General features: G+C 42.1%; 1 protein-coding gene across 2 annotated transcripts in view; it reads right to left on the bottom strand.

The window, feature by feature from the left end:
- The window catches only part of LOC118374790 (kinesin-like protein KIF3C), a 32,728-nt gene extending 7,016 nt beyond the window's left edge, over positions 1-25,712 (bottom strand). The window contains exons 1-5 of one of the 2 annotated variants that reach the window (XM_052471680.1): positions 23,234-25,712; positions 12,161-12,262; positions 3,478-3,510; positions 2,513-2,631; positions 2,163-2,279 (exon numbers count right to left, since the gene is read on the bottom strand). In XM_052471680.1, the coding sequence (XP_052327640.1) occupies positions 2,163-2,279; positions 2,513-2,631; positions 3,478-3,510; positions 12,161-12,262; positions 23,234-24,661 (1,799 nt within the window). In that variant the 5' untranslated portion in view covers positions 24,662-25,712. Of the gene's footprint in view, positions 1-2,162; positions 2,280-2,512; positions 2,632-3,477; positions 3,601-12,160; positions 12,263-23,233 lie in introns of both variants that reach the window. The other variant, XM_052471679.1, reaches the window with a different exon arrangement.
- Positions 25,713-26,569: the final 857 nt, after the last annotated feature.

The following is a 26,569-nucleotide window of genomic DNA, read 5'->3' as shown; positions in this document are numbered from 1 at the left end:
CTACTGTGAGCCTGTCTACAGTCAGCCTGTCTACTGTGAGCCTGTCTACTGTCAGCCTGTCTACTGTCAGCCTGTCTACTGTCAGCCTGTCTACTGTCAGCCTGTCTACTGTCAGCCTGTCTACTGTGAGCCTGTCTACAGTCAGCCTGTCTACTGTGAGCCTGTCTACAGTCAGCCTGTCTACTGTGAGCCTGTCTACAGTCAGCCTGTCTAGCCTGTCTACAGTCAGCCTGTCTACTGTCAGCCTGTCTACAGTCAGCCTGTCTACTGTGAGCCTGTCTACTGTCAGCCTGTCTACTGTCAGCCTGTCTACTGTCAGCCTGTCTACAGTCAGCCTGTCTACTGTCAGCCTGTCTACTGTCAGCCTGTCTACAGTCAGCCTGTCTACTGTGAGCCTGTCTACAGTCAGCCTGTCTACTGTCAGCCTGTCTACAGTCAGCCTGTCTACTGTCAGCCTGTCTACTGTCAGCCTGTCTCACAGTCAACCTGTCTACAGTCAGCCTGTCTACTGTCAGCCTGTGTCTGTCAACCTGTCTACAGTCAGCCTGTCTACAGTCAGCCTGTCTACTGTCAACCTGTCTACTGTCAACCTGTCTACAGTCAGCCTGTCTACTGTCAACCTGTCTACAGTCAGCCTGTCTACAGTCAGCCTGTCTACTGTCAGCCTGTCTACAGTCAGCCTGTCTACTGTCAGCCTGTCTATAGTCAGCCTGTCTACTGTCAGCCTGTCTACTGTCAGCCTGTCTACAGTCAGCCTGTCTACTGTCAACCTGTCTACTGTCAACCTGTCTACAGTCAGCCTGTCTACTGTCAACCTGTCTACAGTCAGCCTGTCTACAGTCAGCCTGTCTACTGTCAGCCTGTCTACAGTCAGCCTGTCTACTGTCAGCCTGTCTACAGTCAGCCTGTCTACTGTCAGCCTGTCTACTGTCAGCCTGTCTACTGTCAGCCTGTCTACAGTCAGCCTGTCTACTGTCAGCCTGTCTACAGTCAGCCTGTCTACTGTCAGCCTGTCTACTGTCAGCCTGTCTACTGTCAGCCTGTCTACTGTGAGCCTGTCTACAGTCAGCCTGTCTACTGTGAGCCTGTCTACAGTCAGCCTGTCTACTGTGAGCCTGTCTACAGTCAGCCTGTCTACTGTGAGCCTGTCTACAGTCAGCCTGTCTACTGTGAGCCTGTCTACAGTCAGCCTGTCTACTGTGAGCCTGTCTACAGTCAGCCTGTCTACTGTGAGCCTGTCTACAGTCAGCCTGTCTACAGTCAGCCTGTCTACTGTGAGCCTGTCTACTGTGAGCCTGTCTACAGTCAGCCTGTCTACTGTCAGCCTGTCTACTGTCAGCCTGTCTACTGTGAGCCTGTCTACAGTCAGCCTGTCTACTGTGAGCCTGTCTACTGTCAGCCTGTCTACTGTCAGCCTGTCTACAGTCAGCCTGTCTACAGTCAGCCTGTCTACTGTGACTGTGAGCCTGTCTACAGTCAGCCTGTCTACAGTCAGCCTGTCTACTGTCAGCCTGTCTACTGTGAGTCAGCCTGTCTACAGTCAGCCTGTCTACTGTCAGCCTGTCTACTGTCAGCCTGTCTACTGTGAGCCTGTCTACAGTCAGCCTGTCTACTGTGAGCCTGTCTACTGTCAGCCTGTCTACTGTCAGCCTGTCTACAGTCAGCCTGTCTACTGTCAGCCTGTCTACTGTCAGCCTGTCTACAGTCAGCCTGTCTGTCAGCCTGTCTACTGTCAGCCTGTCTACTGTCAGCCTGTCTACTGTCAGCCTGTCTACTGTCAGCCTGTCTACTGTGAGCCTGTCTACTGTCAGCCTGTCTACTGTCAGCCTGTCTACAGTCAGCCTGTCTACTGTCAGCCTGTCTACTGTCAGCCTGTCTACTGTCAGCCTGTCTACTGTGAGCCTGTCTACTGTCAGCCTGTCTACTGTCAGCCTGTCTACTGTCAGCCTGTCTACTGTCAGCCTGTCTACTGTCAGCCTGTCTACTGTGAGCCTGTCTACTGTCAGCCTGTCTACTGTGAGCCTGTGTACGTGGCCCAGACTGCCAAATATTTGTTTATAGTCATACCCATGGCTGTTCAATCGTGTGTCACACAGACAGACAGACAGACACATGAACACACACACGCAGACACACACAGATACAGATACACACACCCTGACCTCTCGGAGGGGGTGAGGAGTTGGAACTTCCACTGGTCCTCCTCAGGGTCAAGGGTCAGTCTGTTCAGGATCTTATTCTTCTCCTCAGGAGGAATGAAGTTCTCTATGATCAGATACCTACACACACACACACACACACACCGGAAAGAGAATATATACTTTTGAACAATAGCTGACTGTAATCACATCATATATGTGTGCTTGTGTGTGTGTGTGTGTGTGTGTGTGTGTGTGTGTGTGTGTGTGTGTGTGTGTGTGTGTGTGTGTGTGTGTGTGTGTGTGTGTGTGTGTGTGTGTGTGTGTGTGTGTGTGTGTGTGTGTGTGTATGTGTGCGCGTGTGTTGGACTTACTTGAACTTGAGTTCTCTGGTGAGTTGGTTCTGCGTCTGCTCCAGCTCCTGTCGACTCCTGACGTGCTCATCATTAACATCCTGGATCTCAGCCTTCACACACTGCAGCTTAGCATAGAGCTACAACACAGCAGAACAGACACACTGCAGCTTAGCATAGAGCTACAACACAGCAGAACAGACACACTGCAGCTTAGCATAGAGCTACAACACAGCAGAACAGACACACTGCAGCTTAGCATAGAGCTACAACACAGTAGAACAGACACACTGCAGCTTAGCATAGAGCTACAACACAGTAGAACAGACACACTGCATCTTAGCATAGAGCTACAACAGATGGAACAGACACGCTGCAGCTTAGCATAGAGCTACAACACAGCAGAACAGACACACAGCTTCTTAGCATAGAGTTACAACACAGTAGAACAGACACACTGCAGCTTAAAATAGAGCTACAACACAGCAGAACAGACACACTGCAGCTTAGCATAGAGCTACAACACAGTAGAACAGACACACTGTAGCTTAGCATAGAGCTACAACACAGCAGAACAGACACACTGCATCTTAGCATAGAGCTACAACAGATGGAACAGACACGCTGCAGCTTAGCATAGAGCTACAACACAGTAGAACAGACACACTGCATCTTAGCATAGAGCTACAACAGACGGAACAGACACGCTGCAGCTTAGCATAGAGCTACAACAGACGGAACAGACACACTGCAGCTTAGCATAGAGCTACAACACAGCAGAACAGACACACTGCATCTTAGCATAGAGCTACAACACAGCAGAACAGACACACTGCAGCTTAGCATAGAGCTGCAACAGACAGAGCAGACACACTTCAGCGTTGCTTAGAGCTACAGCAGATAGATAGAGCTACAACAGATTTAAAAAATTGTCACTTCAACAACAATACAATCAATGAGAAACAATACAGTGTTTTAAATCTCACCTTCTTGAGCTTCTTGGTCTTGGCCTCCACCTCCTGTTGTAGGGAGGAGAATGTTTCTCTGAGTTCTAGAGTCTCTTCATCCTGAACCATCACCTGCTGCAGAATCTCCCTCTCTCTACGACTCTACAATACAAGCACAACTTTATTAACATCTCCCTCTTTCTACGTCTCTACAATACAAACACAACTTTATTAACATCTCCCTCTCTCTACGACTCTATAATACAAACACAACTTTATTAACATCTCCCTCTTTCTACGTCTCTACAATACAAACACAACTTTATTAACATCTCCCTCTCTCTACGACTCTACAATACAAGCACAACTTTATTAACATCTCCCTCTTTCTACGACTATACAATACAAACACAACTTTATTAACATCTCCCTCTTTCTACGACTCTATAATACAAACACAACTTTATTAACATCTCCCTCTCTCTACGACTATACAATACAAACACAACTTTATTAACATCTCCCTCTCTCTACGACTCCATAATACAAACACAACTTTATTAACATCTCCCTCTCTCTACAACTCTACAATACAAACACAACTTTATTAACATCTCCCTCTCTCTACGACTCTACAATACAAACACAACTTTATTAACATCTCCCTCTCTCTACAACTCTACAATACAAACACAACTTTATTAACATCTCCCTCTCTCTACGACTCCATAATACAAACACAACTTTATTAACATCTCCCTCTCTCTACGACTCTACAATACAAACACAACTTTATTAACATCTCCCTCTTTCTAAGACTCTATAATACAAACACAACTTTGTTAACATCTCCCTCTCTCTACGACTCTACAACACAAACACAACTTTATTAACATCTCCCTCTCTCTACGACTCTACAACACAAACACAACTTTATTAACATCTCCCTCTTTCTACGACTCTACAATACAAACACAACTTTGTTAACATCTCCCTCTCTCTACGACTCTACAACACAAACACAACTTTATTAACATCTCCCTCTCTCTACGACTCTACAACACAAACACAACTTTATTAACATCTCCCTCTTTCTACGACTCTACAATACAAACACAACTTTATTAACATCTCCCTCTCTCTACGACTCTACAATACAAACACAACTTTATTAACATCTCCCTCTCTCTACAACTCTACAATACAAACACAACTTTATTAACATCTCCCTCTCTCTACGACTCCATAATACAAACACAACTTTATTAACATCTCCCTCTCTCTACGACTCTATAATACAAACACAACTTTATTAACATCTCCCTCTTTCTACGACTCTATAATACAAACACAACTTTATTAACATCTCCCTCTTTCTACGACTCTACAATACAAACACAACTTTATTAACATCTCCCTGTCTCTACAACACAAACACAACTGTATTAAAATCTCCCTCTCTCTACAACTCTACAATACAAACACAACTTTATTAACATCTCCCTCTCTCTACGACTCTACAACACAAACACAACTTTATTAACATCGCCCTCTTTCTACGACTCTATAATACAAACACAACTTTGTTAACATCTCAACTCTCTCTACGACTCTACAACACAAACACAACTTTATTAACATCTCCCTCTTTCTACGACTCTACAATACAAACACAACTTTGTTAACATCTCCCTCTCTCTACGACTCTACAACACAAACACAACTTTATTAACATCTCCCTCTTTCTACGACTCTACAATACAAACACAACTTTGTTAACATCTCCCTCTCTCTACGACTCTACAACACAAACACAACTTTATTAACATCTCCCTCTTTCTACGACTCTACAATACAAACACAACTTTGTTAACATCTCCCTCTCTCTACAACTCTACAATACAAACACAACTTTATTAACATCTCCCTCTCTCTACGACTCTATAATACAAACACAACTTTATTAACATCTCCCTCTTTCTACGACTCTATAATACAAACACAACTTTATTAACATCTCCCTCTTTCTACGACTCTACAATACAAACACAACTTTATTAACATCTCCCTGTCTCTACAACACAAACACAACTGTATTAAAATCTCCCTCTCTCTACAACTCTACAATACAAACACAACTGTATTAACATCTCCCTCTCTCTACAACTCTACAATACAAACACAACTTTATTAACATCTCCCTCTCTCTACAACTCTACAATACAAACACAACTTTATTAACATCTCCCTCTCTCTACGACTCTACAATACAAACACAACTTTATTAACATCTCCCTCTTTCTACGACTATACAATACAAACACAACTTTATTAACATCTCCTCTTTCTACGACTCTATAATACAAACACAACTTTATTAACATCTCCCTCTCTCTACGACTATACAATACAAACACAACTTTATTAACATCTCCCTCTCTCTACAACTCCATAATACAAACACAACTTTATTAACATCTCCCTCTCTACAACTCTACAATACAAACACAACTTTATTAACATCTCCCCTCTCTACGACTCTACAATACAAACACAACTTTATTAACAACTCTACAACTCTACAATACAAACACAACTTTATTAACATCTCCGGAGAGGGAACGACTCCATAATACAAACACAACATTTATTAACATCTCCTCTCTCTACGACTCTACAATACAAACACAACTTTATTAACATCAACCTCTTTCTAAGACTCTATAATACAAACACAACTTTGTTAACATCTCCCTCTCTCTACGACTCTACAACACAAACACAACTTTATTAACATCTCCCTCTCTCTACGACTCTACAACACAAACACAACTTTATTAACATCTCCCTCTTTCTACGACTCTACAATACAAACACAACTTTGTTAACATCTCCCTCTCTCTACGACTCTACAACACAAACACAACTTTATTAACATCTCCCTCTTTCTACGACTCTACAATACAAACACAACTTTATTAACATCTACCAGAGAGGGAAGACTCTACAATACAAACACAACTTTATTAACATCTCCCTCTCTACAACTCTACAATACAAACACAACTTTATTAACATCTACCAGAGGGAACGACTCCATAATACAAACACAACTTTATTAACATCTCCCTCTCTCTACGACTCTATAATACAAACACAACTTTATTAACATCTCCCTCTTTCTATGACTCTATAATACAAACACAACTTTATTAACATCTCCCTCTTTCTACGACTCTACAATACAAACACAACTTTATTAACAGGGAACCTGTCTCTACAACACAAACACAACTGTATTAAAATCTCCTCTCTCTACAACTCTACAATACAAACACAACTGTATTAACATCTCCTCTCTCTACAACTCTACAATACAAAACAACTTTATTAACATCTCCCTCTCTCTACAACTCTACAATACAAACACAACTTTATTAACATCTCCCTCTCTCTACGACTCTACAATACAAGAACAACTTTATTAACATCTCCCTCTTTCTACGACTATACAACACAAACATATTTATTAACAGGGAACACTTTCTACGACTCTATAATACAAACACAACTTTATTAACATCTCCCTCTCTCAACGACTATACAATACAAACACAACTTTATTAACATCTCCCTCTCTCTACGACTCCATAATACAAACACAACTTTATTAACATCTCCTCTCTCTACAACTCTACAATACAAACACAACTTTATATAACATCTCCCTCTCTCTACGACTCTACAATACAAACACAACTTTATTAACATCTCCTCTCTCTACAACTCTACAATACAAACACAACTTTATTAACATCTCAGAGAGGGAACGACTCCATAATACAAACACAACTTTATTAACATCTCCTCTCTCACAACTCTACAATACAAGGGAACAACTTTATTAACATCTCCCTCTTTCTAAGACTCTATAATACAAACACAACTTTGTTAACATCTCCCTCTCTCTACGACTCTACAACACAAACACAACTTTATTAACATCTCCCTCTCTCTACGACTCTACAACACAAACATGTACTTTATTAACATCTCCCTCTTTCTACGACTCTACAATACAAACACAACTTTGTTAACATCTCCCTCTATAACACGACATCTACAACACAAACACAACTTTATTAACATCTCCCTCTCTACGACTCTACAACACAAACACACTTTATTAACATCTACCGGAGAGGGAACGACTCTACAATACAAACACAACTTTATTAACATCTCCCTCTCTCTACGACATGTACAATACAAACACAACTTTATTAACATCTCCCTCTCTCTACAATACAATACAAACACAACTTTATTAACATCTCCCTCTCTCTACGACTCCATAATACAAACAGACTTTATTAACATCTCCCTCTCTATACGACTCTATAATACAAACACAACTTTATTAACATCTCCCTCTTTCTAACTCTATAATACAAACACAACTTTATTAACATCTCCCAGAGAGGGAACACTCTACAATACAAACACAACTTTATTAACATCTCCCTGTCTCTACAACACAAACACAACTGTATTAAAACCCTCTCTCTACAACTCTACAATACAAACACACTGTATTAACATCCCCTCTCTCTACAACTCTACAATACATGTACCAAGAGGGAACATCTCCCTCTCTCTACAACTCTACTATACAATACAAACACAACTTTATTAACATCTCCCTCTATAACGACTCTACAACACAAACACAACTTTATTAACATGCCCTCTTTCTGGAACACTCTATAATACAAACACAACATTTGTTAACATCTCACACTCTCTACGACTCTACAACACAAACACAACTTTATTAACATCTCCCTCTAGGGAACGACTCTACAATACAAAACAATGTTTGTTAACATCTCCCTCTCTCTACGACTCTACAACACAAAACAACTTTATTAACATCTACCAGAGAGGGAACACTCTACAATAAAACCAGACTTTGTTAACATCTCCCTCTATCTACAACTCTACCAACACAAAACACTTTATATAACATCTCCAGAGAGGGAACGACTCTACAATACAAACACAACTTTGTTAACAACCCTCTCTCTACATACTCTACAATACAAACACAACTTTATTAACATCTCCGGAGAGGGAACGACTCTATAATACAAACACAACTTTATTAACATCTTACCCTCTTTCTACGACTCTATAATACAAACACAACTTTATTAACATCTCCCTCTTTCTACGACTAACAATACAAACCAGACTTTATTAACATCTCCCTGTCTCTACAACACAAACACAACTGTATTAAAATCTCCCTCTCTCTACAACTCTACAATACAAACACAACTATAACATCTCCCTCTCTCTACAACTCTACAATACATGTACAACTTTATTAACATCTCCCCTCTCTACAACTCTACAATACAAACACAACTTCCCTATATAACATCTCCCCAGAGAGGGAACTCTACAACACAAACACACTTTATTAACATCGCCCTCTTTCTACGACTCTATAATACAAACACAACTTTGTTAACATCTCAACTCTCTCTAACATCTACAACACAAACACAACTTTATTAACATCTCCCTCTTTCTACGACTCTACAATACAAACCAGACTTTGTTAACATCTCCCTCTCTCACACTCTACAACACAAACACAACTTTATTAACATCTACCAGAGAGGGAACGACTCTACAATACAAACACAACTTTGTTAACATCTCCCTCTCTCTACGACTCTACAACACAAACACAACTTTATTAACATCTACCAGAGAGGGAACGACTCTACAATACAAACACAACTTTGTTAACATCTCCCTCTCTAACATGTACCAGATACAAACACAACTTTATTAACATCTCCCTCTCTCTACGACTCTACAACACAAACACAACTTTATTAACATCTCCATGTCTCTACAACACAAACACAACTGTATTAACATCTCCCTCTCTCTACAACTCTACAATACAAACACAACTGTATTAACATCTCCCTCTCTCTACGACTCTACAATACAAACACAACTTTATTAACATCTCCCTGTCTCTACAACACAAACACAACTGTATTAACATCTCCCTCTCTCTACAACTCTACAATACAAACACAACTGTATTAACATCTCCCTCTCTCTACAACTCTACAATACAAACACAACTTTATTAACATCTCCCTCTCTCTACAACTCTACAATGCAAACACAACTTTATTAACATCTCCCTCTCTCTACGACTCTACAATACAAACACAACTTTATTAACATCTCCCTCTCTCTACAACACAAACACAACTTTATTAACATCTCCCTCTCTCTACAACTCTACAAGAGGAAACACTCCCTATACAACACAACATATGTACCAGAGAGGGAACACTCCCTATATAACATGTACCAGAGAGGGAACACTCCCTATATAACATGTACCGGAGAGGGAACACTCCCTATACAACATGTACTAGAGATGGAACACTCCCTATATAACATGTACCAGAGAGGGAACACTCCCTATATAACATGTACCGGAGAGGGAACACTCCCTATATAACATGTACCAGAGAGGGAACACTCCCTATACAACATGTACCGGAGAGGGAACACTCCCTATATAACACAACATGTACCAGAGAGGGAACACTCCCTATATAACATGTACCAGAGAGGGAACACTCCCTATACAACATGTACCGGAGAGGGAACACTCCCTATACAACATGTACCAGAGAGGGAACACTCCCTATATAACACAACATGTACCAGAGAGGGAACACTCCCTATATAACATGTACCAGAGAGGGAACACTCCCTATATAACACAACATGTACCAGAGAGGGAACACTCCCTATACAACATGTACCAGAGAGGGAACACTCCCTATATAACACAACATGTACCAGAGAGGGAACACTCCCTATACAACATGTACCAGAGAGGGAACACTCCCTATATAACACAACATGTACCAGAGGGAACACTCCCTATATAACATGTACCAGAGGGAACACTCCCTATACAACATGTACCAGAGGGAACACTCCCTATACAACATGTACCAGAGAGGGAACACTTCCTATATAACACAACATGTACCAGAGAGGGAACACTCCCTATATAACATGTACCAGAGAGGGAACACTCCTATATAACATGTACCAGAGAGGGAACACTCCTATATAACATGTACCGGAGAGGGAACACTCCTATATAACATGTACCAGAGAGGGAACACTCCCTATACAACATGTACCGGAGAGGAACACTCCTATACAACATGTACCAGAGAGGGAACACTCCCTATATAACACAACATGTACCAGAGGGAACACTCCCTATATAACATGTACCAGAGAGGGAACACTCCTATATAACATGTACCGGAGAGGGAACACTCCTATATAACATGTACCAGAGGGAACACTCCCTATATAACATGTACCAGAGAGGGAACACTCCTATATAACATGTACCGAGAGGGAACACTCCCTATATAACATGTACCAGAGAGGGAACACTCCCTATACAACATGTACCAGAGAGGAACACTCCCTATACAACACAACATGTACCAGAGAGGGAACACTCCCTATATAACATGTACCAGAGAGGGAACACTCCCTATACAACATGTACCAGAGAGGGAACACTCCCTATATAACATGTACCAGAGAGGGAACACTCCCTATATAACATGTACCAGAGAGGGAACACTCCCTATATAACATGTACCAGAGAGGGAACACTCCCTATATAACACAACATGTACCAGAGAGGGAACACTCCCTATACAACATGTACCAGAGAGGGAACACTCCCTATATAACACAACATGTACCAGAGAGGGAACACTCCCTATACAACATGTACCAGAGAGGGAACACTCCCTATATAACACAACATGTACCAGAGAGGGAACACTCCCTATATAACATGTACCAGAGAGGGAACACTCCCTATACAACATGTACCGGAGAGGGAACACTCCCTATACAACATGTACCAGAGAGGGAACACTCCCTATATAACACAACATGTACCAGAGAGGGAACACTCCCTATATAACATGTACCAGAGAGGGAACACTCCCTATATAACATGTACCAGAGAGGGAACACTCCCTATATAACATGTACCGGAGAGGGAACACTCCCTATATAACATGTACCAGAGAGGGAACACTCCCTATATAACATGTACCAGAGAGGGAACACTCCCTATACAGCATGTACCAGAGAGGGAACACTCCCTATATAACATGTACCAGAGAGGGAACACTCCCTATACAACATGTACCAGAGAGGGAACACTCCCTATATAACATGTACCAGAGAGGGAACACTCCCTATATAACATGTACCAGAGAGGGAACACTTCCTATATAACATGTACCAGAGAGGGAACACTCCCTATATAACATGTACCAGAGAGGGAACACTCCCTATACAACACAACATTCTTAGTGACAGAACCATCAGTAGAGGTGAAAATGCGATGGAAACCATTTAACTTGTAAGATATTGCTGCTAGAGCATCACAGCATTTTATTCACAACAACTCAATATGATGGAAACATCTTTGGTGTGAAAATGCTCATATTGTTTATATGCAGATGTTTAAATATTTGCATGAAAACCTGTCGCCATTTGGATGGAAAACGAGCTAATCAGATAAAAACAGTACGGTTGCGTTTACTATCATGTCCATAGGAGGTACCTGCTCAGCGATCTCCTGTCTGCGTGTCTCCAGGGTCTTCTGCTGTTCGCTGGTGTGATCCATGATGTTCCTCCCTCCAACCAGCAGCTTGCTCTCCATCGCCTAGCAACAACAACACACACAACACACACACACACACACACACACACACACACACACACACACACACACACACACACACACACACACACACACACACACACACACACACACACACACACACACACACACACGTCAGCCTGCGACACACACTCATCGTCTGTCACACCCTGGTCGAAGTATTTTGTGTTTTTCTTCATGTATTTGGTCAGGCCAGGGTGTGACATGGGTTTTTGTATGTGGTGTGTAGCTTAGTGGGATTGTAGCTTAGTGGGGTGTTCTAGGAGAGTCTATGGCTGTCTGAAGTGGTTCTCAATCAGAGGCAGGTGTTTATCGTTGTCTCTGATTGGGAACCATATTTAGGCAGCCATATTCTTTGGTTGTATTGTGGGTGATTGTCCTTAGTGTCTTGACGGCATTATTCTGTGTTAGTTTGCACCAGTTTAGGCTGTTTCGGTTTTCATTACATTTATTGTTTTGTTGAGTTTTTGTATTGATTCGTGTTACGTTTGTTTTATTAAACATGGATCACAATATACACGCTGCAGTTTGGTCCGACTCTCCTGACTCTCCGCCAGCCACCGACAAATACACACTGTTGTAGTTCAGCCCTGACTATGACATACTGACCCCTAAATACTACATACTGACCCCTACATACTAACCCCTACATACTACATAATGACCCCTACATTCTACATACTGACCACTACATACTGAACAAAACATTCTACATACAGTCATCCTCTTTTTAAAATAAATAAATGTATTCTTATAATAATATACTGGTTTGGACCTACTCATTCAAGGGTTTTTCTTTATTTTTTACTATTTTCTGCATTGTACAATAATAGAGGAGACATCAACACTATGAAATAACACATATGGAAGCATGTAGAAACCAAAAGTGTAAAACATATCAAAATACACTTCATGACCACTACAGTCTATTTACTGACCCCTACAGTCTATATACTGACCCCTACATTCTATATACTGACCCCTACATTCTATATACTGACCCCTACATTCTATATACTGACCCCTACAGTCTATATACTGACCCCTACATTCTATATACTGACCCCTACATTCTACATACTGACCCCTACATACTGAGCCATATATTCCATCTACTGACCCCTACATTCTACATACTGACCCCTACATTATATTTTCTGACCCCTACATTATCTATACTGACCCCTACATTCTACATACAGACCCCTACATTCTATATACTGACCCCTACAGTCTATATACTGACCCCTACAGTCTATATACTGACCCCTACAGTCTATATACTGACCCCTACAGTCTATATACTGACCCCTACAGTCAATATACTGACCCCTACATTCTATAAACTGATCCCTAAGTTATATATACTGACCCCTACATTCTATATACTGACCCCTACAGTCTATATACTGACCCCTACAGTCTATATACTGACCCCTACAGTCTATATACTGACCCCTACAGTCTATATACTGACCCCTACATTCTATATACTGACCCCTACATTCTATATACTGACCCCTACATAATACATACTGACACCTACATTCTACATACTGACCCCTACATTCTACATACTGACCCCTACATTCTACATACTGACCCCTACATTCTACATACTGACCCCTACATTCTAAATACTGACCCCTACATTCTACATACTGACCCCTACATTCTACATACTGACCCCTACATACTGAGCCATATATTCCATCTACTGACCCCTACATTCTACATACTGACCCCTACATTATATTTTCTGACCCCTACATTATCTATACTGACCCCTACATTCTACATACAGACCCCTACATTCTACATACTGACCCCTACATTCTAAATACTGACCCCTACATACTACATACTGACCCCTACATTCTACATACTGACCCCTACATTCTATGTACTGACCCCTACATACTGACCCCTACATTCTATAAACTGACCCCTACATTCTACATACTGACCCCTACATACTACATACTGACCCCTACATTCTATGTACTGACCCCTACATACTGACCCCTACATTCTACATACTGACCCCTACATTCTACATACTGACCCCAGCATTCTACATACTGACCCCTACATTCTGACCCCTACATTCTGACCCCTACATACTGAACCATATATTCCATCTACTGACCCCTACATTCTAATATAATAATAATAATATATGCCATTTAGCAGACGCTTTTATCCAAAGCGACTTACAGTCATGTGTGCATACATTCTATGTATGGGTGGTCCCGGGAATCGAACCCACTACCCTGGCGTTACAAGCGCCATGCTCTACCAACTGAGCTACAGGACACTGAGCCCTACATACTGACCCCTACATTCCATATACTGACCCCTACATTCTACATACTGACCCCAGCATTCTACATACTGACCCCTACATTCTATATACTGACCCCTATATTCTACATACTAACCCTTACATTCTACATACTGACCCCACCATACTGAACCCTACATTCTACATACTGACCCCTACATTCCATATACTGACCCCTACATTCTACATACTGACCCCAGCATTCTACATACTGACCCCTACATTCCATATACTGACACCTACATTCTACATACTGACCCCTACATTCTACATACTGACCCCTACATACTGACCCCTACAGTCTATATACTGACCCCTACATTCTACATACTGACCCCAGCATTCTACATACTGACCCCTACATTCTATATACTGACCCCTATATTCTACATACCAACCCTTACATTCTACATACTGACCCCAACATACTGAACCCTACATTCTACATACTGACGCCTACATACTACATACTGACCCCTACATACTGACCCCTACAGTCTATATACTGACCCCTACATTCTACATACTGACCCCAGCATTCTACATACTGACCCCTACATTCTATATACTGACCCCTATATTCCATATACTGACCCCTACATTCTACATACTGACCCCTACATACTGAACCCTACATTCTACATACTGACCCCAACATACTGAACCCTACATTCTACATACTGACCCCTACATTCTACATACCAACCCTTACATTCTACATACTGACCCCAACATACTGAACCCTACATTCTACATACTGACCCCTACATTCTACATACTGACCCATACATTCTACGTACTGACCCCTACATTCTACATACTGACCCCTACATTCCATATACTGACACCTACATTCTACATACTGACCCATACATTCTACGTACTGACCCCTACATTCTACATACTGACCCCTACATTCTACATACTGACCCCTACATTCTACATACTGACCCCTACATACTGAACCCTACATTCTACATACTGACCCCAACATACTGAACCCTACATTCTACATACTGACCCCTACATTCTACATACTGACCCCTACATACTACATACTGACCCCTACATTCTACATACTGACCCCTACATTCTACATACTGACCCCTACATTCTACATACTGACACCTATATTCTAAATTCTGACCCCTACATTCTAAATTTTGACCCCTACATTCTAAATTCTGACCCCTACATTCCATATACAGACCCCTACATTCCATATACTGACCCCTACATACTGACTCCTACATTCTATATACTGACCCCTACATTATATATACTGACCCCTACATTCTACATACTGACTCCTACATTCTATATACTGACCCCTACATTCTATATACTGACTCCTACGTTCTATATACTGACCACTACAGTCTATATACTGACCCCTACATTCTATATACTGACCACTACAGTCTACATACTGACCCCTACATTCCATATACTGACACCTACATTCTACATACTGACCCCTACATTCTACATACTGACCCATACATTCTACGTACTGACCCCTACATTCTACATACTGACCCCTACATTCTACATACTGACCCCTACATTCTACATACTGACCCCTACATACTGAACCCTACATTCTACATACTGACCCCAACATACTGACCCCTACATTCTACATACTGACCCCTACATACTACATACTGACCCCTACATTCTACATATTGACCCCTAATACTATATACTGACCCCTACATTCTACATAATGACCCCTACATTCTACATACTGACCCCTACATTCTACATACTGACCCCTACATTCCATATACTGACCCCTACATTCTACATACTGACCCCAGCATTCTACATACTGACCCCAGCATTCTATATACTGACCCCTACATTCTACATACTGACCCCTACATTTTACATACTGACCCCTACATTCCATATACTGACACCTACATTCTACATACTGACCCCTACATTCTACATACTGACCCATACATTCTACGTAATGACCCCTACATTCTAAATTCTGACCCCTACATTCCATATACTGACACCTACATTCTACATACTGACCCATACATTCTACGTACTGACCCCTACATTCTACATACTGACACCTACATTCTAAATTCTGACCCCTACATTCTAAATTCTGACCCCTACATTCTAAATTCTGACCCCTACATTCCATATACTGACCCCTACATACTACATACTGACTCCTACATTCTATATACTGACCCCTACATTCTATATACTGACCACTACAGTCTATATACTGACCCCTACATTCTACATACTGACCCCTACAGTCTATATACTGACCCCTACATTCTATATACTGACTCCTACATTCTATATACTGACACCTACATTCTAAATTCTGACCCCTACATTCTAAATTCTGACCCCTACATTTTAAATTCTGACCCCTACATTCTAAAGTCTGACCCCTACATTCCATATACTGACTCCTACATTCTATATACTGACCACTACATTCTATATACTGACCACTACAGTCTATAAACTGACCCCTACATTCTACATACTGACCCCTACAGTCTATATACTGACCCCTACATTCTATATACTGACTCCTACATTCTATATACTGACCACTACAGTCTATATACTGACCCCTACATTCTACATACTGACCCCTACAGTCAATATACTGACCCCTACATTCTATAAACTGACCCCTAAGTTATATATACTGACCCCTACATTCTATATACTGACCCCTACAGTCTATATACTGACCCCCAATAACACACACACACAAACACACACACACACTGTACTCTGCCTGACAACCTCTCTCCACGCTACTGCCAGCGAGCCTGTTATAGCTAGTTATAGCCAGTTATAGTCTGTTATATCCTGTTATAGTCTGTCTGTTATAGCCTGTTATAACCAGTTATAACCAGTTAGTCTGTTATAGTCTGTTAGTCTGTTATAGCCTGTTATAACCAGTTATAGTCTGTTATATCCTGTTATAACCAGTTATAGTCTGTTATATCCTGATATAGTCTGTTACAGCCTGTTATAACCTGTTACAACATGTTATAGCCTGTTGCAGTCTGTTATAGCCTGTTATATCCTGTTACAGCCTGTTATAGACTGTTACAGTCTGTATAGCCTGGCATAGTCTGTTATAGCCTGGCATAGTCTGTTATAGCCTGTTGCCGTCTGTTATAGCCTGTTACAACCTGTTATGGTCTGTTATAGACCGTTACAGTCTGTTATAGCCTGTTACAACCTGTTATGGTCTGTTATAGACCGTTACAGTCTGTTATAGCCTGTTACAACCTGTTATGGTCTGTTATAGACTGTTACAGTCTGTTATAGACTGTTACAGTCTGTTATAGCCTGTTATAGCCTGTTATGGTCTGTTATAGACTGTTACAGTCTGTTATAGCCTGTTACAGTCTGTATAGCCTGGTATAGTCTGTTACAGCCTGTTATAGTCTGTTACAGTCTGTATAGCCTGGCATAGTCTGTTACAGCCTGTTATAGCCTGTTACAGCCTGTTATAGACTGTTACAGCCTGTTATAGCCTGTTACAGCCTGTTATAGTCTGTTACAGCCGGTTACAGTCTGTATAGCCTGGCATAGTCTGTTACAGCCTGTTATAGACTGTTACAGTCTGTATAGCCTGGCATAGTCTGTTACAGCCTGTTATAGACTGTTACAGTCTGTTATAGCCTGTTACAGCCTGTTATAGCCTGTTATAGACTGTTACAGCCTGTTATAGTCTGTTACAGCCGGTTACAGTCTGTATAGCCTGGCATAGTCTGTTACAGCCTGTTATAGACTGTTACAGTCTGTATAGCCTGGCATAGTCTGTTACAGCCTGTTATAGCCTGTTATAGACTGTTACAGTCTGTTATAGCCTGTTACAGCCTGTTATAGTCTGTTATAGACTGTTATAGCCTGTTACAGCCGGTTATAGTCTGTTACAGCCGGTTACAGTCTGTATAGCCTGGCATAGTCTGTTACAGTCTGTTATAGCCTGTTATAGACTGTTATAGCCTGTACTAATGTTACCTGTTATATCCTGTTACAGTCTGTTATAGCCTGTTATAGACTGTTATAGCCTGTACTAATGTTACCTGTTATATCCTGTTACAGTCTGTTATAGCCTGTTATAGCCTGTTATAGACTGTTATAGCCTGTTACAGCCTGTACTAATGTTACCTGTTATATCCTGTTACAGTCTGTTATAGCCTGGCATAGTCTGTTACAGTCTGTTACAGCCTGTTATAGACTGTTACAGTCTGTTATAGCCTGGCATAGTCTGTTATAGCCTGTTATAACCTATTATATCCTTTTATAGTCTGTTACAGCCTGTACTAATGTTACCTGTTATATCCTGTTACAGTCTGTTATAGCCTGGCATAGTCTGTTACAGTCTGTTACAGCCTGTTATAGACTGTTACAGTCTGTTATAGCCTGGCATAGTCTGTTACAGTCTGTTATAGCCTGTTACAACCTGTTATGGTCTGTTATAGAACGTTACAGTCTGTTATAGCCTGTTACAACCTGTTATGGTCTGTTATAGACCGTTACAGTCTGTTATAGACTGTTATAGTCTGTTACAACCTGTTATGGTCTGTTATAGACTGTTACAGTCTGTTATAGACTGTTATAGTCTGTTATAGCCTGTTATGGTCTGTTATAGACTGTTACAGTCTGTATAGCCTGGTATAGAATGTTACAGCCTGTTATAGCCTAGTATAGTCTGTTACAGCCTGTTACAGCCTGTTACAGCCGGTTACAGTCTGTATAGCCTGGCATAGTCTGTTACAGCCTGTTATAGACTGTTACAGTCTGTTATAGCCTGGAATAGTCTGTTACAGCCTGTTATATATAGCCTGTTATAGACTGTTACAGTCTGTTATAGCCTGGAATAGTCTGTTACAGCCTGTTACAGCCTGTTATAGACTGTTACAGCCTGTTATAGCCTGGAATAGTCTGTTACAGCCTGTTACAGCCTGTTATAGACTGTTATAGACTGTTACAGTCTGTATAGCCTGGCATAGCCTGTTATAGACTGTTACAGTCTGTTATAGCCTGTTACAGCCTGTTATAGCCTGTTATAGACTGTTATAGCCTGTTGTAGTCTGTTACAGCCTGTTTTAGCCTATTACAGCCTGTTATAGACTGTTACAGCCTGTACTAATGTTACCTGTTATATCCTGTTATAGTCTGTTATAGCCTGTTATAACCTATTATATCCTGTTATAGCCTGTTACAGTCTGTTACAGCCTGTTATAGACTGTTACAGCCTGTTATGGTCTGTTATAGCCTGGCATAGTCTGTTACAGCCTGTTATAGCCTGTTATAGCCTGTTACAGTCTGTATAGCCTGGCATAGTCTTTTATAGCCTGGTATAGACTGTTACAGCCTGTTATAGCCTGTTATAGCCTGTTACAGTCTTTTATAGCCTGGCATAGTCTGTTATAGCCTGTTATAGCCTGTTACAGTCTGTTAAATCCTGTTACAGCCTGCTATAGCCTGTTACAGCCTGTTATAGCCAGTTATAGTCTGTTATATCCCGTTATAGTCTGTTAGTCTGTTATAGCCTGTTATAACCTGTTATAACCAGTTATAGCCTGTTACAGTCTAAATCCTGTTACAGCCTGTTTTTCTTTGCCATTCTCAGTGCTGGAGGGACATAGATCCCTGAAATCCTAAGATCAGAGAAAACCTGCAGCTCCTGATCTTCTGGATCCCTGATTTTCAATAAATCTGGCAGCTGATTTCATAGCTGAACGAACCACTTACATATCTGTTCAATCTAACCCTGGAATGTAATGAAAATACCACTTTTAAAGGGCAGAGAGCCAACTCTATTGAAGGCTATTGAAGGCTGGTCCTTCTGTAGCTCAGTTGGTAGAGCATGGCGCTTGTAACGCCAGGGTAGTGGGTTTGATTCCCGGGACCACCCATACGTAGAATGTATGCACACATGACTGTAAGTCGCTTTGGATAAAAGCGTCTGCTAAATGGCATATATATATTTATAGGCCAATCTCAAAGCTGTCAACACTGGCGAAAATACTTGAAACCCTTGTTAGTCAACAGCTAAAAGAGTTTTTATATACTAACTCTATTTTATCAATTTACTAATCGGGCTTCGGGAAGAAGCATAGCACAATTACAGCAAACATGAAGGTTTTAAATGATATCACTGAAGCCCTTGACAAAAAACAGCACTGTGTCTCACTTTTTATTGATCTCTCTAAGGCTTTTGATACAGTTGATCATGCTAAACTGAGGCAGAGATTGTCGAGTGTAGGTCTTTCGGAGCATGCAGTTGCATGGTTTGCTAACTATCTGTCTGATAGGACTCAGTGCACTCAATTTGATGGGCTCATGTCTGTTAAATTGTCTGTCTGTTATGGTGTGCCCCAGGGCTCTGTACTGGGTCCCATCTTATTCACTATTTATATAAATAATTTAGACAAAAATGTGCAAAATGCGTAACTTCACTTTTATGCTGATGATACTGTTATTTATTGTTGTGCCTCATCTCTCACAAAAGCTTTCCAGAACTTGCAAACTGCTTTTTATACTGTTCAACATACCTTGTGTCAATTGAAGCTTATCCTCAATACTAATTGCATTTTCAACAATTTACAAAAGAATTGAAGCTGAAGTTGTGATTATATTTTAGGAATAAGGCTCGCTTTTCTATTGAAGCCAGAAGGAGGCTAGTATCAGCTACATTTCTGCCTATACTAGACTCTAACGATGCACACTGAGAGTCGGAAAGCAAGTTCAGGGAGTGAATACATTTAATTAATTAATTAACAAAACAATAAACACAAACAGCGGACTGACATGAAACAGCAACAATGATGACTTAGGGAGAGACACATAAAGAGCAGGTAATCAAGGAGGTGATGGAGTCCAGGTGAGTGTCATTATGCGCGTAACACTGGTGACAGGTGTGCGCCCTAACGAGCAGCCTGGTGACCTAGAGGCCGGAGAGGGAGCACATGTGACAAGACAATGGGGATATTTTCAATATAAATGCTTACGATCAGTGTTTGAGATCAATTGACATCCTTTAGCATGGAGCATTGAAATGTAGTTTAAACCCTTACACACCACTGCACTTTGTATACCAGGGTTGGCTGGCCTTCTCTAGTCACTCATAGGCTCAGGCACTGGTATACTTTTATTTACAAAGCCATTTGGGGTTTACTACCATTTTATTTGGCCATTTTTATCGTTCAGAAATGTGGTGGGTACTCTCTTCGTTCTCAGGACTTTATCCTGCTAACTGTTACAAATGTCTGAACTGAATTTGGTTAAAGGGCTTTTATGTACTCTACCATTCAAAAGTTTGGGGTCACTTAGAAATGTCCTTGTTTTTGTCGATTAAAATGACGTCAAATTGATCAGAAATACAGTGTAGACATTGTTAATGTTGTAAATAACTACTGTAGCTGTAAACGGCTGAATTTTAATGGAATATCTATATAGGCGTACAGAGGCCCATTATCAGCAACCATCACTCCTGTGTTCCAATGGCACGTTGTGTTAGCTAATCAAAGTTTATCATTTTAAAAGTCTAATTGATAATTAGAAAACCCTTTTACAATTATGTTAGCACAGCTGAAAACTTTTTCTGATTAAAAAAGCAATAAAACTGGCCTTCATTAGACTAGTTGAGTATCTGGAGCATCAGCGTTTGTGGGTTCGTTTACAGGCTCAAAATGGCCAGCATCAAAGAACTTTTCTAAAACACATCAATCTATCCTTGTTCTAAGAAAGAAATGCGAGAAATTGCCAAGAAACTGAAGATTTCGTACAACGCTGTGTACCACTCCCGTCACAGAACAGCGTAAACTGGCTCTAACCAGAATAGAAAGAGGAGTGGGAGGCCCCGGTGCACAACTGAGCAAGAGGACAAGTACATTAGAGTGTTTAGTTTGAGAAACAGACACCTCACAAGTCCTCAACTGGCAGCTTCATTAAATAGTACCCACAAAACACCAGTCTCAACATCAACAGCAAAGAGGCAACTCCGGGGTGCTGGCCTTCAAGGCAGAGTTCCTCTGTCCAGTGTCTGTGTTCTTTTGCCCATCTTAATCTTGAATTTTTATTGGCCAGTCTGAGATATGGCTTTTTCTTTGCAACTCAACACACACAGCCACACACACACAGCTGATTGTGTAGAGCATGATTGCAGTAGAGCATGCTGAGAGATGAGTCTATTACTCTCACATCCCTCTCTCTCTCTCTCTCTCTCTCTCTCTCTCTCTCTCTCTCTCTCTCTCTCTCTCTCTCTCTCTCTCTCTCTCTCTGTTTACATTTACAAAGCAAGGGAAATAATAAACAAAAGTGAAATAGACAATCACATACTAAAGGGTTGGTTGGGGCTGAGGGAAGGGGGTAATGTTTCGGTTCTGCGATATGATAGACTAAAATCCAGCTGGCAGGAAGGAAGCATCATCCCCCACAGGAAACAGCAGGAAGGGAGGAGGGTGGGGGGTAGAGGAGGAGGGGGAGAGAGGAAAGGGAAAGAGTAGGGGGAGACGAGCAGGGCAGGAGGAGAGGAGGGAGGGATAAATACTCCTAAAGATTCCTCTCTATATATGTGTGTGTGTATGTACCTTGTACTTGGCAGTCAACTGCTCGGTGGTGTCCCGCTCCTTCCTCAGATCTCCCATCATTATCTCCTTCTCTCCCAGAAGCCTCTGCTTCTCCACAGCCAATAGTGATCCATCTTCTCTGATGGCCTTATTCTCCTCCTCCAGCCTCTCCTTCTGCAGCTTCCTCTCCTTCTCCACCTCCTCTTCTCCCTCCTCATCCCCTTCTCTGTCCCAGCCCTCCTCCCCTTCCTCCTTCCTGTGTTTGCCCCTCCCTTCCCTGTGGCTGAGCTGTGCGCGGAGCCGTGCAATCTCCTTCTGGAACTCTCTGAGCAGGGCGTCTTTAGGGTCTTCGTTAACTCTTGGCTGGTTCTTGATGTTCTTAGCTCTGTTAGCATAGCGGAGAGTGGTGAGGGTCTCCTCGTAGTGTTGGGGGGCGGGGCCTAGTGTAGCCACCATCACCGTCTTGGCGTTCCCTCCCAGAGAGTCCTGTAATAACCGGGTCAGTTTAGAGTCCCGATAGGGAACATGGCCGCTACGCCCGTCTGCCAGGGCTGAGATCACGTTTCCTAGCGCTGACAGAGACAGGTTGATCTTAGCGGCTTCCTTCAGGCGTTCTCCGCGGACGCCCGTCTTTGCCTGCCGCTCGCTGCCCGCCAGGTCAACCAGGTTGAGCCGGCCCACCCTGATGTGCTGCCGTCCATCCGGCCCCGTCTGGGAACACTCCACCGTGATGAGGAACAGGGTGTGGGAACGGGAAGAGTGTTCGTTCATGTCTGTCGCTCCCACCGAGCGCACCTGGTTCCCTAAGTTCATCAGCTCCTCTATCTCCTTCACGCTCTTACACACGCACGACGTCAGGTCACGCACATACACCCCGCTCTCCGGGCTCTCTCTCAGCTCCAGGGTGTGGGGGGACTGGGTGTGCACGTTGGGGACATGAGGGGTGTGCACGTTAGGATCCAGTAGATCCCTGATCTCCTCTCGGTAGATCTCCAGGTAAGAGGCTCTGACCAGGTACTGGCGGTCGGCGGGAGAGCGGGAGATCTGGGTGAAGACGTGTTCGAAGGCGTTGGGGATGACGCCCCGCCTCTCTGGCTCTAACCACGCTCCCTGCATGGTGTAGGTCTTTCCGGTGCCCGTCTGGCCGTAGGCAAAGATGGTTCCATTAAACCCGTCCAGGACTGAGTGGATCAGCGGGCGTACCGTCTCATCGTACAGATCACGTTGTCTAGATGATGCGTCATACACAGAGTCGAAGGTAAATGTCTTCTGCGGCTCGCCGGGCAGAGCGCGAGGGTTCCGTAAGACCACCTGACCCCGATGTACATCCATCTCTACGATCCCGCCCCTTCCTCCTGGTGTCCCGGTAACACCAGCTGCCTCTTTCCGGTTTAACGGTCGACAGCGAACCACAACCTTCACAGTCTCACTACTCTTTACCTTAGACATCTGAAGTGGCTATCAGGTAACTATTATTAGAGATTTATAGAAATTAACATGTGTTATTATCAGTTGATCTCTTTCTCCTTACTGGACACTGTTCTTGCAAGTATTTACCAGGTAATGATCCAACTGGGAAATTGTAGCTTGCTATATCTCTTGGTGGCCTAGTACTGAATTTAACACAATGGTGCTAAAGAAACATATTCATAGGCCTACCATGTTATTATCAGGTCATTATTAATGAATTTACTAGGTCTTTGTGTAGTCAAACAGTAAAATATAGAGCAGGTAACAGAGTAATACATGAGTCCTATCTGACTGGATGATAACAGCGTCACACTGAACACCAGGCCTCTAGTCCTTCCATGCTAATGACAAATTAGCTTGTTAACAAATAACATTAAATTAGCCTATTTACCAATAATAATAATAATCATAATTGGTTTTTGGTCCCACAGTTAAAATATTAGTGCATGTATTGGTCTGTCGAATATCATTCTGTCTCTATCTATTTTCATCTACAATCTCTCTTTCAGAATCCCCACTGGGCCACATCTCATGTAGATTATTATGCAATCATTTTGTAGATATTATATTCACATTCTTTAACCAATCCATCCGCGTGTTTCTCACCGTCAACAATATGATTTAATCCGCGTTAACTAGCGGTATTAAACACACTTCACGGTGTGCTCAGTGATCACGACGGTTCCCGTTGAGGTCCCGGTGCATTCTGTCCATTCGTCTGTCTGTCCGTTAACAGGGGTTCATTCGATAATAAAGCCAGCTCCACCTTCACCAGTCCCGGTCAATCAAAAGATTTACCAACGGTTTTTCATCCTGCCTCGGTACCCTAATGCTCTCGTGCTGCAGAGGAGATGCTGCGGCTCCATTAAAGTACTGAGAGCGAGTTTCAGGATGCACAGAGAGGAGATACACACACACACACACACATCATTACCTCATTAAGCCACACCCACTGCAGAACGCAATGACGGGCCCATAGGAAATTGAGTTATACACCATTATTAAGTCAAATCAAGTTTACTGATTTGCATACATTATCAGGGAAAAGAAACCTTGACTTTTTACGCATTTTGTTACGTTACAGCCTCATCACTCAGATCACAGCGTAGCCTAGTGGTTAGAGCGTTGGACTCGTAACCGGAAGGTTGCGAGTTCAAACCCCCGAGCTGACAAGGTACAAATCTGTCGTTCTGCCCCTGAACAGGCAGTTAACCCACTGTTCCTAGGCCATCATTGAAAATAAGAATATGTTCTTAACTGACTTGCCTGGTTAAATAAAGGTAAAAAAAATCAATCTACATACAATAACCCATAATTACAAAGAAAAAAACAGGTTTTTATAAATGTTAGCTAATTTATTAAAAATAAACTGACATATAACATTTACGTAAGTATTTAGACCCTTTACTTTGTTGAAGCACCAGTGATTACAGTCTCCAGTCTTCATGGGTATGACACTACAAGCTTGGCACACCTGTATTTTTGGAGTTTCTCCCATTCTTCTCTGCAGATCCTCTCTAGCTCTGTCAGGTTGGATGGGGAGCGTTGCTGCACAGCTCTCCATAGATGTTTGATCGGGTTCAAGTCCGGGCTCTGGCTGGGCCACACAATAACATTCAGAGACTTGTCCAGAAGCCACTCCTGCATTGGCTTGGCTGTGTGCTTAGGGTCATTGTCCTGTTGGAAGGTGACCCTTCGCCCCAGTCTGAGGTCCTGAGCGGTTTGGAGCAGGTTTTCATCAAGGATCTCTGTACTTTGCTCCATTTATCTTTGCCTTGATCCCGACTAGTCTCCTAGTGCCTGCCGCCAAAAAACTCCACAGCATGATGCTGCCACCACCATGCTTCACCGTAGGGATGGTGCCAGTGTCACACCCTGACCATAATT

The sequence above is a fragment of the Oncorhynchus keta genome, chromosome 19 (assembly GCF_023373465.1).
Source record: "Oncorhynchus keta strain PuntledgeMale-10-30-2019 chromosome 19, Oket_V2, whole genome shotgun sequence".
Lineage (NCBI taxonomy): Eukaryota > Metazoa > Chordata > Actinopteri > Salmoniformes > Salmonidae > Oncorhynchus > Oncorhynchus keta.
Note: the sequence above shows the minus strand (reverse complement) of the source record. Positions and strands in the feature narration are given on the sequence as shown.